We start from the raw sequence: 22,600 nt of genomic DNA on the forward strand, positions 1-22,600 counted from the left end.
ATATGATTTGTATAGAATTTAATTAAAATTTTGAATTTGTTTTTGCTTGCAGGAGTAATTGTTTTGCGAGCAAACCAGATGATTTCAATTTAATTTTATAAATTATCAATTTATGTATCAGTTGACTTTTTTGAAATTATATATATTTATTTTGTTCTTTTTATTTCTCTATATGTTTTTTCTTTGTACGGCTGATGCAAGAAACATTATTATTATTATTTTTATATATTATAATTCAAATGATATAAGAGCAAAACAATCCCTTCTGAAAACAAAACTATAATATTTGATATAGCGCCAATGCATTAATTACTGCAGATGTGTACAATGGACAAATATCAAAATTTTATAATATATATATATTGAGAGATCAAATCTTGATTAAGAAAATAAAAATAATACGAACAGACTTTTCTATATTCTATTAGTACAAAAAATATAAAATTTATAAGTATATATAAATATTTGTTATTTATTAAATCCTCTTTAAGATTGGATAACTTTGAGTACGTTTATATTTCTATATATACAAGTACTTTGTTGTTTAATACACACTCATTCTTACAGTCAGATTAGTTATGATTGTTTTATTTACCTTTATATTTAAATAACCACCAATAAAAATTGGTTATATTGATAAAAACATAGTTAGAGTTCGCAGTCCCTCCAGAAAAAATTGCTCTGCTTTTTTTTAGCTAGAATAAATCTTAGAAAAATATGTTCTCTATAATATTCATTATTTTCATTTCGAAGAGATGTTTTCTTTCCAACTACTTTCTATCAACATACCCAATCGCGCTACCAACACCGATTATTCATTCACTTATAGTTACAATGTTAGTAAGCCATTACATTTTTTATATGGGCCTAAACAGATTATTCCACGTTTACAAAGAACAAAATCAACAGGCTCTTTTTCTGGTTTTCTCACATTAGCACACCGTTATGCTATAAATTATTTGTACTTACTGTTCAATTATTAATGTGGTCCTATTGTAGTAACAGTAAATTTGCATTATATAAATTAGTGTGTATATGTATATGCTGCGCACTTTTTATATTACAATATAATTCATTCTTTTCTTTCAGTCGCATCTCTCCTTTATCTTTGGATACATTTGGTTCAGATAAGAGAAGTAGGTTGATTTATCATTTTTTTTTAACTGTAACTGAATCCCAATAAATTATACTCAACTTATTTGTTGCATTTTAAAATTACAAGTAAAATCAAAAGAATATAATTAATGTGCATAACTTTTCTTTTTCTGTAAGTTAATGATTTTTGTACAGGAAAGACCGTATATTAAGTAAATATGCTCCATATCGCCTACTAGCTTATGTATATTATACATCACGTTACATATATTTAATTAGAATTTGCAATGGTGTTTCAGGTCGATTTTAGGTCAATAAGGCTCTTATATATTATTGTAACAACATGTTTAACAATTATTATGAATATTATTAATATTAAAAGAACAACAAAGTGGTTAACTCTGCTTCATAGTGAATATTTAACTAATTTAGATTCTACGCTAATTAATTCGGCATATTCTCCATTACTTTCCATGTAATTCGTAGTAATTATAAAATATTTGAGTACGTATCAGCTTTATAAATATATACGGTAATGCTTGTACAACAACCAATATACTGAGGTTTACAATTTTAAACGTTACAAATAGAAAATAGAATGAAATAAAAGTCAGAGAGAATGTAGTAAGAAAGATCTGAATAGTTGCGCCACACTTCCTGAAACTTTCATATTGCGTAACAAAATATATGGGAAGCGTCGATTTTGTATGTACAATCCGTATTTGCTTTTGTATCTTTGGCCGTTATCATTTTGCGGTCCTAGAACAACAGGAAGGAGACTCGGGTCCTGCGCGAGTCTCCCTTGTTGCGCCGGGACATCCCCATTTGTCATAAGCTCTGGTCCGAGCCTGTCGCCCCGCCGCCCTTGATATCACCCATTCCGCCACTTCCGCTCGACGCTTCACCGCCGCTTCCTACGCCTCTTCCGCTTCCACCACAGCCGCTGTTGAATTCTAACTTGTACTAAAATCAAATGAAAACGTATTATTATTCAATATCTTGTATTAAATATTTTATTGTTAGTTAATATTGCACGCACATACATGTAATTAAAGACTTTTGTTATTAATAAATTTTAACGGTTACGAATTGCCACTAACATACAAATATTAAAGGTATGAGCTTGAGTTTGAGAAAATGAAGAATATACACTTTTCTTTCATTATATAAATATTTCAGTCTTTACTTCTATAAGTTAGCCATGATACAAGTAATCCTTACTCGGATCATGTAAGTTAGTATAAATATACACACAAATAAGTTTCTTAACATTAAAGCCTTACTGCCATAACTAAAGGGCATACGTTATACACTCCTAAATGATATGTTAGTGTATTATTTCAAAACATAAATAGAATTTAATAAATACAAAGAAATTGATTAGCAAACTCTGCAAATAACCAAATATAAAAAATCACCGAAATCTCCTAGGTATTGTGATATAATCTGTACAAGATGTGATCCTTTGTAAAGCTTGCGGGCTTATTTGAAGTGGATGCTGAATGCCATCTAATGTGGTGCACGGAAAACGCACCCTTTGCGGCATCGGTATACCATACTAATTTTAAAATGCGTATTCGATAAAAGTTGAAATGATAAACTAACACTTTACATGAGAATGTACTTACCTTCGTGGCGCACTCGAAACAGGTGGTGACAACTTTGGAGATTACATTCATCAAGTTTTTAGTCTCTTGTATGACGTTGTCGACTTTGGTGAAAGTGGCAGCTTTTCCGACGGTATGATCCTTAACACTAAATTGCAATCGTTGAACGAACGTCGGTACTTTGTCTAAATGTTCCAGTAATTCTTTCTTATTGTTACCACCAGGCACCTATAATACATAATAATTATTCACGATAACTGGAACATAATTTAATAACTTCAACCTGGTAGCTAAATTGTCTTATAACTTTGTATAGTCTGTTAGCCTCCTCCGCGAAATACTCCGCTTGAGTAAATAAATCCTGAGTAGTTTTTAGTTCGCCTTCTCCTTTTGTAAATTGATACATGGAGAATGCCATAGAAGACATATTCTTGGCTCTTTTTACAATATCATTATTTTCCTATAATAACAAATAAATTATGATTATCTAGAGAAAATAGTTATTATGAAATATTTCGAACTTTGAAATTTTAATGATTTAAATTATTATTTAAATATTAAAGAATTATTGACATATCAATCATTCTATAAAACAAGAGACCTATAACTCAGAAAAACATGAAAAAATAACGATCAATACTCCTTGTTTTTACTCTTGATGCAAAAATACATAATAGAAAACAAAAAAACTGAACGAAACCTGCGATGATTAAATATGTTTTGCAAATAATATTACCTCCATTTGGGCAGTGCTCTCCTGCCACTTGTCAGTTTCTGCATCCATTTCGCTAGTCGCTAATTTCATTTCAAGGCCAGACTTAGCAATTTTCGCTTGTTCTTCAGAATCCAATCGCACAGCCTTCAATGGTTTTGTAGTTGTACCATGTTTCTAAGAAAGTAACAAGACATTTACTAATACTAAATGTATTAAACAAACATGTTGATATATGTACCCCAGGTCTCGGTAATGACATATAAACCTGTTTTTCTGGTTTCACTATGGTCCCATCCAAGACATCTTTAACTATCGTAGTTACATCAGAGACTAGCCACTGATACATATCGGTGAAGACCTCTAAATTTTCTTGGGCGATTTTACTTCCAGGATAGCCGACGACAGTTTTTGCAGCAGTAATAACTTGTGGACCGTAGACACGTAAATTGATTTCGATGAACCTCGCGGATACTTGAAGACTCTCAGAAGCCGCTACATGTCTTAGCAATTTACACACCTAGAATTCAAATCGTTTAAACGATGTTTTCAGTTATGTTACAAAAAATACTTCTAAAATATGATCGATTGAGTCATGGAAGGCCATAGAGGAATGATGTAAGTGATCTGGCTGATCTAAAAGTGCTTGCTCTCGCATAGACGAGACCAGATCTTGTCCCTGTTTAGTAACCGTCGGAAGTTCTTGGGCTTGCTGCAATGCAGCAGAAGCAAGATTTTTGGATAACTCTTTGGCGGCATTCAAGACGGCCGAGATACATGATTCCAATTCAGGACAACCCCCATCGCCATCGTAACCCATCTAGATAAAATGAAGATGGTTTTATTATTATGAAAATATGATGTTTATAAATTATTACTATATTCGCATATAATCCCAGTAAATGATCTAATTCCCCTCGGATGCGATCACTGCAATCCAGAATTGCTTGCCGATGTTCATGACTGGTATATGCACTATCTGTAAAATCTTGAGTCCGTTCCAGCACCGCATCCAAAGCACCGGACAGGGTTTCGTGGCACGAACCATCTAATTAAATAACAAAGTTTTAATTACCTCATTAAATACTTATTCACATCATCCAGGATGGGATAGTACCAATGTATAAATATTTTATCTTAGGATATATTATATATATCTATTATTACTTACTGACTTACCTGTATAAAATGATGATATTATATAATATTATTATTTATATTATTATAAATTAAACTTGACAATTATTTATATAATAATAAATATATTTCAAATGGGAGATGCGTAGTTTGTGATAGAATTTATCTACTCTAACAAGATTTTAAACATACCCAATGTAACACGACTCATTTCTAACATATGTTGAAGAGTTCGCATGCAAGAATAGAGCGTGCCTCGTTCCGTATCAGAATCCATCTCTTTTTGGCTCATCGGAACAGAAGACTCTGCGGTATTTAACACGCCATCCTTGACGACGAAATGTATTAGATCCATGGCTCTACGCATCTGGCAAAACACTGTATCTCTGTTTTCTCTAGCTGTGGTACTCTCGGGATGCCTTAATGTTGTCTGAAAATAAAAATAAACGCAAACTTATTTTGAGGCTATACGAGATAAATTGCAATATAACATAAAGCGTATTTAAGCCTTTTGAAGAGAGATGCGATGCAGTATACCAAATACGTTGCGACTTTAATGCTGTAAGTCTAAGCCATCTATAAAAGACCACAACATAATGTATATATGTTTCATAGCACACTCGAGACTGGATTTTATAGTATTTGGACGTTTATGTTTCTGTGGAACTTAGAGAAAATAATTGAGAATTATTTATAATGTAATATAGATTTATAATATTAAAATATAAACATGCTTGCTTTGTAATAAATGATAATTAACATTAATTTTCTTTATCAGCCCTTCCAAGTCACCGTAAATCCATGATACAAAAAAACAAAGAAAATTATCGGTTCATCTTCTTCAGTCAGAAAATAAGTAACTATAAACTATGAAATTTCACATTATCATAAATTAAAACAGTAAGAACGTAGTGAATTCTGATTTTGAGCCCCTGATTAAGTCGATTCAGTGATGAAAACAGTGAAGTTAATAAACTTATGAAAAATAAAATAAGGGAAACCCTAAATTCAGCTAAAAAATTAGAATCAATTTTCTTGAACCAGATCTTTCTAATAATAGAAATCGAAAATTCAAAAGAGAGTTGCATAATTGTAACCTTGTAAGGATCAACAAATCAAAATTACAGATTTTTTAAAGAAGATGAAAATGTTAAAAGGTATTTATTCGGAGAGTGAAGATGATATCAATCGAGCAAGAATTATTATATTAAAATCAATCAAGTGAATTACAAAAGTAAGTTTATGCTTACTATTGCCCTCCTTTTAATAACAACTGATGCTTATTTTTTTTTATATAAGATAGCAGATATATTGTTGAAATAAAGAAAGTATATATTATAGTGCCATCTATAGAATAAAAGCAATCAGACTAAAATGTTTACCTGGTACAGAACTGAAATCGATAATCAATTATACTTCAATACTGCCCAAACTTATTAATAAACCAAGATTATACAAAGGTTCACATTTTAATTATGTTTCTCATATGCATTAGTACTAAAAACAAAAAGAAAACAAAATCATGAAACCGTTATACAAAAAATATGTTTACTATTGGTTATTAAAGTCTTGAATCTTAGATATTGTAAAATAAAGTTTATTTAAGAAACACTGTTGGCACTTATATCAAATTTTCTAATAGATATGGAATGTTGTGTCATTTAATTTATATACTAATATTATCTACTGGTTTTGATTCTATCTCAGTCGCTCCACAAAATATTTATCATATTTTTAACGCGCAATAATTTGGGATACATTTTAGTCCTCTCAATATTATCATCAAAAGATATAAATATATGTTTTTTGCTCGATATCTACCAACATGTAACCTATATTGTAATCATTAGTTAGATTTTAAGTGCGTTGCAATGCTAAAGTATGTGAAAAATAACTCCAGGAACTTGAAAGCATTTCAACTCTTCGTAACAAAAGCACGTTACGCGTAAAACAGGTCCCGTGTTTTATTTTTTGAAGAAAGAAAAAATAGCAATATCATCATATATTGATCAAATTTTTGTGCCTTTTTGTTGTTATATTATTGCATTGAGTTTATATTTTAGTAATTTATTGTTACAATAATTTTTGTTTTCATATATTGATTTTGAAATTATAACAAACATTTCTATGCATTTCAAAAAAATATAGTAAGTTTTGGGTTGAGAAACACTGGGTTAAACAACACAAAAACCAAAGTGAATATACTCATAGCATATAGATTAATTAATTAATTATTTTATATAGAATTGTTTTATTTTTTGCAAGTAACTGACATTAAATAGATTATAATCACATTAAGAAGAATTGTTAGGAAAATTCTTATTACGGAAAACATGATGAATTTTCCTACAACACAAAAACCAAAGTGAATATACTCATAGCATATAGATTAATTAATTAATTATTTTATATATAATTGTTTTATTTTTTGCAATTAACTGACATTAAATAGATTATAATTACATTAAGAAGAATTGTTAGGAAAATTATTATTACGGAAAACATACAAAATACAGCTATTATATATTATATACAGCTATTCCTTTACGAATTTTATAACAAAATAAATTCTCATTCAAATGTAATTATTATTAATAATATTATTAGTATAATATTTAAATTAATAAATAATAATATTTATTGCAACAATAAATTAAAAACCAACTATTGCAAAGGGCTATTGACCATAGGTCTTTCTGCCCTTAAATTAATATTATTTATATAATGCGTTTTATTGATTTGTTAAAATGTAATTAACGATAAATATTATACTGAATAAAAGTAAATGCAATGTATTTTTTTGCGCATGTCAAATGTATATTGTAGTTTCATTGGTTTAATTAACTATAAATATGACGTATCTCTTACCTTACTAGAAGTGAGCAACATCATAGTGGATCTTTCGAGAACCTGCCTGGCGGCTGCCATCTGTGCCCTGCGTCTTTCATCCTTCAGATCGTTTTGTCTGTCACCAGTCAGATGTGCGAGTTCTACCATCTCAGAACCAAACTGACTAAATGCTTTCACGAATTCTGTGAAATTGTTAACCGATTCCAATTTGTCTAAGCTGCGCTGCACCTGAAAAGCACATTCAAAAGCATATGTTATCAATTAAGCTGTCTCATTAAACATTGAAATTTATTACTTGAAATAATAGTGCACTAAACTGATAACTTTAATTATGTACCTTGTTTTCTATCAGAAAAAAAAATCTATTTAGAATCGTAAAATCACCTTGTCTTTGGCAAGCAGCAATTGTTTGACAACAACAATATCGGCTAAAAGCAATACTCTGGTAATTGCGCTTAGGAGACACCTGGCTGCACGGACCAGCGTTGTTCTATCCGAAATAACATCTTCTTCCACTTCTTCGCATATCCTTTCAATTGCACTTCCTGAAAAATATAAGGTTTTCTTTCTCACATAAATAAATCTTAAATCAGGTAAATATAATAAATCATCAATCACATTTATTTTTAAATATTTCTTATAAAATACTAACATATTTTCGTAAGTCAATTCATCAATTCATGGGATGAGATAAAATATATTGATATTTCTAAAATCTCAATAATACAAATATTAATTAATTACTTTTGCTTTTATCCAATTAATTATCACAAATCCAATTCATTATTTAAAATTTGTGAGATAGATAAAAGTTCTAATTAGATTTTATATTCGTTTTATATCTCGCAACAATCTGCAAACTTTATTATTTGTAAACATATTAAAATATTAAATGCGTGACATTAATCAAATGGTTATATGTAAAAAAATATCTTGGCGAAACTAGATGTTTTTAACTGCTTTACTTTACAAAACATTAGATTATTGTCGAATTGATATTATTGTAAATATTATTAAAATTTAGTTCTTTTTTGTGTACTATATTGTAAATTTCATAGGTATATGAAAACATTTCTTCAAATAGTTTTTATAGAAAAATAATGAATACTGTATGCATTAATATATTGAAATTTCTAAAATATAATTTAAAAATTTCAATAATGTAAATATCTTTTTAAAATATAAAATCTACATCAAGTACATTTGGTAAACTATCATAACATTTTTTATTAATGAAATTAAAGAATTTAGACATACATACAATTTGTAAAAAGTTAGTTTTTTGTAAAGCAATTATTTATCTCAATGTTAATAATAATAATAGTTACAAATATGATGTTAACAAAATATTCTTAATTATAAATGATGTTGTCCATTTGTTGTATCTATTATACATTATATATGTGACAAATGTGGAATTTAATGATTTTGGTGGGATGGGGAAAAGGGATGTATCGATAAATTCACACGAACCAGCTTGACGTGCCTCTTTGCAAGCTTCGTACATTCCTTGGCGAACTTCCACATAATCATCGGCAATTGTTTCACCAACTGTCACGAATCTATCGACGGCCACGTTCACTGCTTGTCCCACACGAGCAACTGCCGATGAACGCAAAGCACCCGCTGAACCATGCGTTTCGACTAATGATGAGATCTAAAACAATAAATATATTTATAATATCATTTCTTATCATAATCTATAAATATTATAGATATTTTTATTAATATTTCTGTAAATCAATAATAAAAGTTAGTTCAATTACTGCAATATACAATGATAAATACAATTAATTCACGGTACGTATTACGCACTGGTGAAAATCCAAAATTTCTAACTAAAGTTATATATTATTTGACAAACTTAATATCGTAAGATAGTAAATTTATTATATAATTGTTATATTATATATATTTCGTTCTTTGAGAAGAAATCGTTATATATATGTATGATATTAATCTTTTAATTTTTAATAACAATATCTAATGTTTTAAATTTTTAGTAGATATCGTTTAGTTGAAATAAGAATATTTGTCTTACATTTTTGTAATTACATGATAATTACTGTTCCCGAGTTTGAAAAAACATTTTTTTATTTATAATGTGCAAAAATGCATACTTTATTTTTTATACATTTCTTATAATATAAATACAAATACAATTTATAATAATTGTTATTACACAAAATGAATACTACAGACCAATAAGTATTTGAAAAACTATTTTTAAAGACTCTACAACATATAATCTACGAAGAGGAACTCATACTGGATCACCAGTTTGGATTACTAAAAGAACATAGTACGATAAAATAAATTAATCGATTAATTGATGCTACCGGCCAATAACTGGAAGAGAAAAGATACAGATGTATTTCTTGAGGTGTCACAGGCTTTCGACAAAGTTTGGCATACACATTTGCTCTACAAGTTAAAAATGAAACTTCCACATATTTTGGTGCTGAAATCCTACCTAAATGATCGAAAGGAAACAAACTAAGCTGAGTACCATCGAATAGGACGTTCGACAAGGTAGTGATTTGGCCCAATTTTATATCTCCTATATACTGCAGATATACCAACAACAAACAAAACAAACATTGGAACATTTGTAGACGACACCGCAATTCAGACGATAGCCTCATATTTGCATCTCAGCAACTTCAAGAGGAGCTTAACCTGCTCGAGATATGGTTCAGAAAATGTATTGTTATACCAATGCGCCTTCACTTTAAAATGAGACACCTAGACACAAGACTGACTTGGAAAGACCATATTCAGTCAAAGCGTGAACAACAAGAAATAAAATTTAGAAAGTTGTATTAGTTGCTGAGCGTAAATTCGTAGCTGACTTTAAAGAACAAATTGCTGGTGTACAAAATCATATTAAAACCAGTTTGAACATACGGTATCCCATTGTGCACCAGAGCTTTGGAATAAAAACAGTGGAAGAGGTTGGAAAAGATTTATCCAAAAAATACATGAATAGCCTTGATTACCATATGAATCCGTTGGCGGTCAACGTTATGGACAACGGCTTGACAACAAAAAAAAATTAAAGCATTTCGAGCACTTGGATCTATAAATATAAATCTATAATATCAATATCCTAATGTCAGCAAATAAAAATTGACATTAAATTATTGGAATAATACACAGTTTTTCAATTTTAAATAAATATTCTTAAATTGCTTTTTCAATTAATTAAAATCGTCTTCAATATTCAGACGAATATTATTAATATTTCTAAATATATTTATTACATTATAAATTAATATGCAAGCATAGATAGTATTATATATTGTATTATCAATAATTCCAAATTATACAAATCATTTAGATTATATTTGGTTCGACAAATCCACCTCATCTGGTGAATCTACAGATGTGCAAATAGCGAGTAAAGTTGAACTCAATATAAACATATAGAAATATGTCTCTAAATTCTATTTATTTGCAAATAGATTTGTTGCAATGAATTATAAATATTTATTTAGAAACATTGTTCTAAACAATTAAATTACTATGTAACGGGCTTCAAATCTTAAATTTATCCTACTTTTATGTACTCAGATAATATATAACTTAGAAGTCAATTAATTTTTACGTAATTTTTTGTCTAATTTACTAAATAGACGTTTCTATGTATCCTAATATTTATAAATTATGTAATTTAGTTTTGCATTAAAGAATAATTGTGGGGTTTTTACATAACTAAGTATGATATTGCAAATTATATTTTATTGAAAATCTTAATCATTATATATTATAAAGATGAAATGAAAATAAAAATGGATTTTTAAACCTGAGTGAAAGACAATGGAGAAATAAGGACACATCTCGATAATAGATGATGGCGTCATCAGATGTATATATTGAAACTACCTGGCTGTATGAAGAGAAATGGACCATGAACTCAAAATAATTAAGGAATGTCATGTTCTTTATAATATTTTCTCGCAGCTCTCATAATAGTTTAAATTCATAACACGATCCAAGTCGATTTTATTTTATAACGTATTTAATTAAATAAATATATAAAAAAACGAAATAAATGTAGTGAAATTTATTAAAATATATTTCTGACTAATAGAACATGTGATAAAGTTACTTTGTTATAATATATTAATTTAAATTTATATAAAAATGTTATTATGTAGAGACTTGTCATTAACCTATATACTTTGGAACAGTGTTTTCTAAAAAGAAGGTTAGTTACAGTTCTCACGTATCTGTGCAAAAAAAGCTTTATAAAGTTGACTCATAATATAAAAAAAGAACGAAACAAACGCATCAACTACGTATCAAATCGATCTGCGCTATGCACTTTCGTCTTTTCAACCTTAGGCTATGTGAATTTCAACATATATCTGCAAATCTTCATATAGAGCAAATAACACATTCACTATACATTTTTAAGAAGCTTTATTTTCTATAATATAGTTTATTATATATAAATATATGCTTAAAATATGCAAACACAGAATTTGTGTTATGCATAATATTAATAGAATATTTTAAATACCTAACATTCAATGAATTTAGCCGATGTTGTATAGTAATTTCTCGATAATTGTGGCGATAACGTTTAATTGAAAAACATTGTGATTCAATCTTTTGTTGTATTTTACTATGTTATTGATTGACACGGATTTTCTGAATGGTCCTGAAAAGAGGGTCCGGCTGTATGGGACGAACGAGGCGCAGAATTTATCATGACTATTATTTTCACATTTCGTTAGGGATAGGTGTGAGTAGAGACAACACACAGTGCGATTTCGATACGACCTACATTTAATAATTAATTTCGAAACACATTTATCTCGTTACGCTCATATATCATTCCTCCTATAAAAAATTTTAAAAAAAATCCATGGAATTTATTGGAAGCACCCAATCACATTTATTTTCCGCTTACGAAATATTGTTTGATTTATATCCAGACTATGACAGAAATATAAAACATACGCTAATTTCATAATAAATTATATATAATTTATGACAATAATATCAATTCCAAATTTATTATAGATAGCCATTAAAATACAAAGTTCGTCAATACTCAGAAAACTTTGATATTTTCAATGAACAAAGAATACATATTTTATGCTGTGTGAATTTATAAATTGTTAATATATGGTTAAGTATTAGTTTAATATGAATTTACTGGACAATGCATACATTTGCAACAATAGATTTTAATAAATAATTAATTGATTTTTAGAAGCAAATTTTTGAAAGTGGTCCACAAGTAAACAAAATAATATAAATTCAAAGTAAATACCCTGAAAAGGAAAAAAATATAGTAACTCTAAATATAAATAAATAGAAAATAATCTGGCCGTAAGTCTATTGACCTAAGTCATTCTATCCCAATATTAACAAATTATGAAACAAAACATAATACCTCACACTTTAATGAAAATACATTTAATAATATTTACTGCAAGCATCCAAAGTTAACAGTGATATATTAGAATGGATGTAAATATTTTTAATTTAGAATTTAATACCAGGTGTTCCAAAACTTTTCGGTTTGCGATGCCCTTGATATATAAATTTTATTTTCCAAGTCAAAACATTGGTCTCAGGGCGAAGTTTATGTTAATAGTAGTTTTTTTCAATTTTCGAGGCGCTGCTATAGCACAGTCTGAGGGACTGAATACTGTACATTAGTATACATTTCTATAAATTCTTCCAATTTAATATTTATATTTGTTTATTGAATTTCTAGTTCTGAAACTTAATACTTCACCGGTCACCGTGCTCCCCATCCGTGGATTTTCTTGGCGCATTATTGTTAGTAAAGCACGGGCGGCAAATATCTAACATTAGTCATATATAATATTCGTGTATTTATAGTTTAATGAAAAAAGCCATAGTATAAGTAAGATACAAAGCTGAAACAATTACTCACCAATGCATTCTTATACAATATCCTCCTAGAGTATATTTTCAAGACCTACTTGACAGTGGTGGCGTGAGTCATCTAGGATCCGGCTGATTTCTTGACATGTGAGTGATCAATATGATCTAGATACTAGAGTCTATATCAGTGATAGCAAACCTTTTGGGAACGGTGTGGAAAAAAACGAAGGTTTACTCGGGTGCTGAATACGACTTCTATAATGCGGAACAATTTTTAGAAGAGACTTTAGAATCTAAACTTTAGATGAAGAAGAATTGATGGCATTAAAGAATAATAAGAATAAATTATGGTTATTTCAATATCTAAACATTATTTCAAATATGATGCAGGTAAAAAGTTAACTTCATTTTAATAAATCAGGTTGAACGCAAACAGAAACGTCGATCTCAAAAACAAACAAGTTGACCACCCGTGTGATCTAATAACATTTTAATCTAAAAATAAAAAAATGTTGGATTTTAGGATACAAGTGATAGCTAAATGAAAAATCGGCCTGATGTTTTATCAAAAGACGTAATGCATAGAGAACCCGTCAGTTTTATTTTTATACCATTTGAATGAAAGCCTTTAGCTTTTGTCTTGATGCTCAAAAACCCGAGACCGGACTGAAAATGGTACTACAAACGGATATCCCAAACAATGTTCAAACGATCCTTTTATCGTTTGAAGTGTCGAGTTATTATACTACGACAGTTGCAAGCGCCTATAACACCATATAATTTTTAAATTGATAAAAATCTACAAAACAAAGTTGTAATGTTACGAATAATGAAGAACCTTCATAATTTTATAATAATAATCAATGTCTTTTCAATAGAAAAAGTAAAATCTAGAAATTAGATTTCACGGTATGAAATAAACCCATTTAATACAATAATCAATCAGGAGAAAAAAAAACGTTTCGACGAAAGGAAACTTATTTATTTCCCTCCAGTGTCAGGGACAAGAACTTATCTTCCAGGAAATTTAATTTACTCGGTGGTCGAGATTTGACAGATACGTGAACCCACGTAAACTGTAGATACATCAGATATCTAGTGTTTTTTGATTTCTTTTGAACTTAAATATAATTATGTTATAAACATTTTATGTTTTCTTCTTTGCTATTAATAATTATTAATGCTTATATACTTACTTTTACTACTATTTTTATATAATTACAAAAAAAAATACAGAAAAGTATGAAAAAAATTTCAATAATGTACTCATTGACTACATATTACTGTTGTCTTTATTGTTATAATTATAGTAGATAGTTATTTAACTACATTGGAAATTTACATTTGTGTCCTTTCTACCAGTAAATTGATTAAATATAGAAAAACAACTATGTGAAACCTTTGAACAAAATCTAAAATCGATACTAGAAGTGAGATTAGAAAACGTTATGTAAATATAAATTGTGTGGTAAAAAATGTTCGGTCTTTTCTTTAAAGCTAAAGTTGCAATATTATTACGGATATTGCATATATATGCCAGAGGCATTCCATGCCAAACATACATCTGCATCGGAATTTCATCTAGATAAATTGTATTTATTACGTTCGCAGATAAATGTTTGCTTGTAATCCATTGGCTGAATTATCTCTGTATCTTATTTTTTTGATACAACGTCTGCATTGAAAAGAAATATTTCTTGCTGGACTTTACTATTAAATAAAATGTAAAGAATAGAACTAATAATATAACAAAATGTTCTGATTAAATATGACGTTTAGATCAAATATAATTTTAATTTAATATTAGTAAATTTAGAATATCAAATTTAATAATATTTTTTTTAAAGATTTCTTAAATATTAAAATTATACTGATAATTTTTATTGCAATGTTTATTTATATTGTAAACCCTTTTGTATAACACTTTAGACCCCTTTTACGATATTTAACATTTTTTCACGTCATTTGATTCATGATTAATCAGTGAAAATAAGTAAATTACTTACAATTGATATTAAAATTTATTTGAAATAAAAAAAAACCATATATCTACTAAGTATATACCAATAAGAATACATAATAATAAATGATGAAAGGAAATATTTTTCTTATTACAATTGCACCAAATTATACTTTGTTATTTGTTAATCGGTTTATAATTTTCCTTCTAAATAGCTAACCATCATAAGTATGAAAAAGATGCTAAGTATGACTACTTACCATTTCTTCAACACATCTATTACAATTTTGTTCTCTTGCATAAATTTATTGATAACATTCTGTCGTCATAAATTTCTTGATCTTTTTTATCAAACAAACCCTATAAGATTTGCAAAATTCGCAATATCAGTGGACTCATCCACCTGTAATGCATAATAACGACTTCTAGAAATATCAGACAATAACATCAGTTTTACATTATTATATATATCAATGATTCGTCTATAAACTGTATTATTTCAGAGGGGAACGCGGTCAAAAGTTTGTTTTGCCCTATCTCCTATCATTAAGTTTGTTTTCAAAAAAATCAATTGGTTTATCTTTGCGGTTTGTCTCAAAATGCCGCTTTAAGTTGGATAATTTAAGTGGATTACATCTCTTTACATCTCTAGTCCATGAGAATCCAAATTTAAGATATTCTTTATCGTACTTGCGAGTTTCCCTTGATTTCAAAATTGAAGGTGGTTCACCCTCGTTAATATAAATATTTTCTATTTGTTGATTGTTACTATAATCATTGCTTTATTTCGTTTTAATACTTCTTCATAAATATATTCTTCTGACTTAAGAGCTACTATGGTCTTTCAGCACGGAAAATTAAAATAAACAAAATAAAATTTATTTAAAAAATAAAATTGGTCCTGCTAGATTTTCCATGTTTTTGGCTAATATTAATTGTTATTGTTATTCCTAATAAAATGTATAAGCGGGGGATTTACATTTTCGATTTAGTGTCCACATATTGGAATATTTTCGATTTTGGGCCGTACCCCCATCAAACTCTTCCCGTACCCCCGGAGGTACGCGTACCGCACTTTGGTCATCGATGGTCTACACGTTTCGATTGATTAATCTTCTTTAGACTAATAAAAATTCAAACAAATATTGTCTGAAATATATTTCCCGTAAACAGTGTGTGTATAATATATTAAGAATTCTTGGGCGGAAAGACTTAGGTCGATAGCCCTTTGGTTACAATTGGTGACTAATAAAGATTTTTATTATTATTATTATGATAAGAATTCTAGTTTCAAGATAAAGTGATAATTAAAATGACTATTACATTCATGTTTAATGGATTAAACAAATATCGAGATTATTTATGATGATAAAATGTATCTTTTGCACTAAAACTGTTGTAACCATTAAATGCGAGCGAACATGCAAATCTTGCATGGCGTGTAAATAAATTAGCTGACCTTTGAATGCTAAACTAATAAACATTGTAGAGCACTCACACGTTTAATCCCCGTGCGAGATTTATAAGCTTTCAAAGCACAAAATACGCATAGCTGCATGCACATAAAAATATATGCCTGTACTAACTTTATTAACGCCGCTTCGAATTATAACTCCCACACATAATGCTTAGACAACAGCGGCGAACTTTTCCCTTTTATCCCACCTAAAACTTTGAGCACTCGCGAATCAAGCAATAAGAAAATAGAATCGCGTTGCGCCGTACTAAGACAAATTTCCCAGCAACGTAAGATGAAAACAACAACCTACTATTTAAGAGACTTCCTTCGCGAAACTTTATAGTATACAGAACCATCACTTCCATGCATAACCCAAAATAGAAACTTTAAAATCTCGAAATGCTTTTATATGAATACTTTTTTAAAGCACATTTTTACATAAAATAATCAGTTTTATTTTACTTTTAAATGCGTTAAGCAATGCAACAAAAAAAAATGCTTTAATAAATATATATACAACATCATTATTAACAATTGATGCAAGCAAAAATGTTAGCAAACGCCTTAATATATAATATGATTATTAAAAAATTGAATATGCATAATAGTGTTCTCTGTCGAATTATGAATATAATAAAGATCAAGTCACTTATAATAAAATAATTACTATTATCCAAATAAAGCAAATATATAAAATATAATAAGTACAAAAGTAGAAAATTCTCGATAAAATCGATCTTGATTTTAATAGCTTTTTATATTAAATTTATGCTTAAAAGTCAACTCATATATCCAATAAAAAATATTCTCATTTCTTCTTATAAGATACAACACATTAAGCGAAAATGGATAATAATAATTCACATTATGCGATAATACTAATACTAACTTTATATTGCAAATTACCATAAAAGTTATACTTTTTATTAGAAATATTTGTATATAAAATGATTTAATTTATGTAACCATTCATAAGAATTGAACCCGTTGATATAATTGAAACAGAGTAGACGAAGTGTAGATTCAAGTAAGAACTTATAGAATAACGTTAAATTATGAGATCTGCAATTTCTCAATATAAGTAATTATAGATTTAATTAATGTTCTAACTTTAGAGACTCAACAGTTGATGAACTATGCCCATATTTTCCAGCGAACCATTTTAACGTCACGGACCACTAAATGAATCCCGCGGACCACTAAACTCAAAATTCTGAATCCTGGGAACCACTACCATGATTTTTTTTTCATAAATATAATATTTTAAATTTGAAATGGTATTTACACTCGTTATGTAATGGTCCGTTTATAAGCATGCAACTTAATAACGCAAAAATTGGAAAAAAGTATAATACACAAAAATTGAAAATATATTCAAATTACTTCAAAGAAATGCGAAGTGTTAAGCCGTTGTATAGTACAAATATTGTGATCATGTATAGTTGTTGGTTTATATTTTTGGGTTAGTTAGATCTTGTAAACAAGCAGACATTTTTTAGCAAAAATTCGATGTAAATCGGAACGTTTAATTTTTGTTTTGCAACATTTTCAAATAAATGCCCATAACAAGTACTCAGAAGTGACTTAAAGAATTGAATCAGTTTTATGTTTTTTTAAATTAATCTTCGAATTGACGAATTATTTGAACCATTATTTCGACTGAAATTTAAACGATATTTATTAACTAGAAAACTTTATAACCATTTTCAAATGATTTTTAACAATATAAACGAGTTATTGAAAATAAACAGCATAATGGTTTGTCAACATAACATTGAAATATCTACGAGAATACTGCGGATTCGCAGTTTGGTTAAGGTACATTAAGATTAAAGTATGGTGATGTGTACATTAACAAAGTGATACAACAACAACCATCGTATTTTTCAGTAAAAAATACGCAAAATATTGTTTTGCAAACTAATTGAATCCAAACTTGTTTTTTTTTAACATGGATTTTTAATCAGAGTTTGCGTTAAGTCTTACTTTGGGTCTGAGCATCGGTTTAATTAATGGCCGCAGTTAGTCGTTCGGAAGTCGAAGTTTGAAGTTTCCACTTTGCATAATAGAAGAGCGAACCAGACAGATAGAGAGCGAGAGGTAGGAGAGAGATAGAGAAAAACGTGAGCTGATGTTAGCGGTGGAGTTTGACTACTATTAGCGATGCAAAGGAGTTTTAACAAAACGCGTGGGTGTGGCCGTGGTGTCGCGATAGCGAAGCCAACAAAATCTATTTGGAGGGATGACGGAGGGGTGGTATCCTCCTGCTACCACCGCTTGCCAGACTGATATCGCGATAAAGCAGTTACTCTGCATAAACTCTCTTTAATTTTTCAATATTAATTCTGAATCGAAACCCGGGTCATTTGCATGATCCTGTTCTTATACGATAGTACTACAAGAAGGAAACATATTATATTGAAGATAGAAAAAAAATACCACCATAAAATAACAAGTAATCAATGTCGTATCCAATTACTTTTTATATTCGTTATGAATCTAAAATGATTATCATTTTTTGTAAATGAAAATGTGATCATTGGAAGTAGTATTATTTTATACAATAGTATGCACTTTCAAATACCACTTATTTTTATTAACGTAAATCTACGGAGCCAACAAATATGCAGTTGATATAATAATAGAAATGTAGCGAAAAACAATTGCGTTCTAGTCCTCGAGTGACATCCTCAACAAACAATATTTTACAAGTATTTCATAGACTTTTGGAAATGTTATAAAAAAAAGTAAAATAGACAAACTAATTTGTATTTAATTAGTATATTAGTTTTATTAAGTATTCATTAATTTCAAAACAATCATATTTTTTTAATATAATAATTTTTTGGTAAGAAAATATAAGAATAGTTTTTAATTAAATTTATCTACAATCACTGACAAATTATTATTATACTAATTAATTATTATCCAAATCACATATAAAACAGTTAACTTAAGTAAAATATTTACAACATTGTATAATCTGTTGAATTAAGCACGTATGTCGCGAATGATTTGCGATGGAAAAGCTTTTGTCAACTAGATATATATAGAGATACACTCTAGTAGAATGGAGACGATTTACTACTGTAGCAACCTCAAGACCACGCACATTCACACGACTGAAGGACTTTATGATCGATGGCCAGTTAAGATATCAAATACAGACATTGTTAATTAGTTTACTCAATCCTATAGTATTTCATAATTCACTAATGTCCATATAGAACTTTACTAATATTGTAGGCATTCCATTACTGGTAAACGCTTAACCGGTTTTACCGACCATTATGCAAAATTATCGAAAAATCTAGATAACATGGGTAATTTCTTAACCTTATCAGCGACATGTCCATTATATGTATACAGCTAATATAAAATGATATAAAATTATTAATTATCCTGTATAGGTTGTCTCCTATACAGATTTCTTCTTAAAGCATAGATACAAAAAAAATATTCAACTATTCTTTTAAATTTCTGTGTTCTTTAATTTCATTGTGTTGCTTTAGAAAAAAAAAGTTCATAGTTTTTTTAATGAACTATTTCCGTCCTCTCCAGGAAGAAAGAAGAGAATTCAAATCAGAATATTTTTTCGTTTTCAAGTACAGTGGAACTAAACGAGGTATTTATTTTGCTCGTTAAGCAATCAAAATAAATTGTATGAAAAATGACTCGGAAAATGAAATATTGCATTAGTTTATATGGGGTAAATTGTTTCACTATACGAGTAAAAATCTGAAAATTTTTGAACGGATTATACTCGATAAGTATTTAACTTTTGCTTTACTAATGTAAAGTTACTTTTATAAAACTGAATAGGTCCATTTGCACTATAACATATTTTAATCGTGATATTTCATGATTTTTTTATTCACGTGATATTTGTATGTAATAATAGAACATTAAATGTATTGAATACAAATCTGGAATATATAAAATCTACTTAATGACAACTTATATTTTACATTTTCTTCAGGTGATATATTACACTCAGTATTTTGAATAACAAAAATCTTGTAGTATTTATTCAGATTTCATTAAATTGCCATATTTACGAATCCTCAGATTGAAACACTGGATTAGTGCCAAATTTTTATATAGCAGACGAGGATGTGTCAACAGGTGCTCAATGTAATTAAGATTTTTTCTCTCAACAGATATTTCTTAATTGTGAAAGCAAACACTCACTATCAAGACAAGTATCCTTTAAAAGAATATAAAAGCAATAATATAAATATTGACAATCAATAGTTACTACGATTTAATATAAGAATAAATACCAATAACAATATCAATATCAAATATTTATCGTAACTTCTAATTCAAAAGTTTTTGTTGATATTTGGAAAAAATTTAAACTTAAAACTCGAATTAATTTCAAAGTCTCTTTTGGTCAACAAGAGATTGAATAAAGCAATGTTTGAGTTTTTACATCGAAATTTTATTGATATTGCAACAAAGATTAACTTGTCAATTTGCTCATGTTTATATTTAGCAACTGTTAAATTTTACGACAGTTTTCTACAACCAGTAGTTACTAGTAAATTTATGATGTTACAAATATGAAATCAAAGACAAGATCAAATTTAAATCTGTTTTCACAACAAATATGCAAACTGAGTTTGCAATTTCCAGGCCGTTTGTAGGGTGGTAAGTTTGCAATACATAAATCGTAATTGCGAACTCAAAAGAGCAAAACTCTACATATTTTACATGGTTGAAAATAATTGCGCCATAAATTAATTCATAATTTTAGCTTTATAAAGATGAATTATTTCGCACTCGTTTCCAGTTAGCCATTCTCATTGTTTTGTTCTTTAAGCGTGTATGCTTATAGCTCATTGTTTTTACGGCGGCAAATACGCCGAGGTTAATTATTTTTCTAAATTATAATTAGCAGAGCTTTATTCGCCGAATAAACAATGATGTTTCTCGCATAAAATGAATGAATCATTTAAATTAAAAGACGTAGCGTGAGATACTGACAGACCGCAAAATGCGCTCAAAATTCAATTAACGAAAATTTTATAGTAGAGCCAGCAAACGCGACAGTAAATCGATAAACGCCTGAAAAATATATTCAATTATGCCATTCTTCATCATTTATATACATTTACTTTTATGTATAATATAGCATCAGAAAATTATGTTACCTAATAATTTATTAAATTAAATTGTTCATTGTATATATTTGTACATGTATATAATATATTATTATCAAAACAATTATAATTTTCAACATCTTTTGGTCCTTTTTTATTTAAAATATTAATATTTATTAATTCTATTATGAAATTATACCTGTTTAATTTTTATCGTGACATTTTATGAAATTTTGATTCACGTGACGAGATATGAAACACACAAATATATAAAATGATTTTTTTTCATTTAAATATGGCATTTGCTGTTATAATATTATGTCGTGTCTTTTTATTTCATATTATTTTCTGTAAAACAGTAAATACTATTATAATTGTTGAATTAAAATATATTTTCTGTTCAATATTAAATACAGAAGAAACAAATCATTTAATATTTAGTTAATTAGTTTTGATAAGATCAAATACATGTTCAAAGGTTTTTTATGTATTCATATAATATATATTTCAAATCCCAATCAAATTTACAACTTTTATTGGGATGAAAATGTAAATCAATTTTAAGAAAATTAAAACAGCAAATTTCACCTTATTTAAGACTTCTCCCTTTCGTATTTCATAAATATAATAGTAACTATTACACTACTACACTTTCTAAATTTACAGTTTTAATTTTCAACAATATTCATTAAGTTTTAAAACAGGTTTAATACATTAACAAAAAAAATACATTTAGATCCAGTTTTTACTTAGAATTAAAATGTGCACGCAGTAAAATCGCAATTAAATGACACACTTAATCAAATT

General features: G+C 28.3%; 1 protein-coding gene across 3 annotated transcripts in view; it reads right to left on the reverse strand.

Moving 5' to 3' along the window:
- Positions 1–485: 485 nt before the first annotated feature.
- The window catches only part of LOC108565756 (alpha-catulin), a 36,220-nt gene continuing 14,105 nt past the window's right edge, over positions 486–22,600 (reverse strand). For 2 of the 3 annotated variants that reach the window (XM_017925356.1, XM_017925358.1), the window contains exons 2-13: positions 8,875–9,058; positions 7,786–7,946; positions 7,420–7,629; positions 4,744–4,981; positions 4,293–4,462; positions 3,986–4,234; positions 3,656–3,934; positions 3,439–3,591; positions 2,986–3,162; positions 2,724–2,930; positions 2,514–2,653; positions 1,972–2,058 (exon numbers count right to left, since the gene is read on the reverse strand). In XM_017925356.1, coding sequence (XP_017780845.1) covers positions 2,049–2,058; positions 2,514–2,653; positions 2,724–2,930; positions 2,986–3,162; positions 3,439–3,591; positions 3,656–3,934; positions 3,986–4,234; positions 4,293–4,462; positions 4,744–4,981; positions 7,420–7,629; positions 7,786–7,946; positions 8,875–9,058 — 2,178 coding nt within the window. In that variant the 3' untranslated portion in view covers positions 1,972–2,048. Of the gene's footprint in view, positions 2,059–2,513; positions 2,654–2,723; positions 2,931–2,985; positions 3,163–3,438; positions 3,592–3,655; positions 3,935–3,985; positions 4,235–4,292; positions 4,463–4,743; positions 4,982–7,419; positions 7,630–7,785; positions 7,947–8,874; positions 9,059–22,600 lie in introns of all 3 variants that reach the window. The other variant, XM_017925357.1, reaches the window with a different exon arrangement.

This window comes from Nicrophorus vespilloides, unplaced genomic scaffold (assembly GCF_001412225.1).
Source record: "Nicrophorus vespilloides isolate i.1.1-1 unplaced genomic scaffold, Nicve_v1.0, whole genome shotgun sequence".
Classification (NCBI taxonomy): Eukaryota; Metazoa; Arthropoda; class Insecta; order Coleoptera; family Silphidae; genus Nicrophorus; species Nicrophorus vespilloides.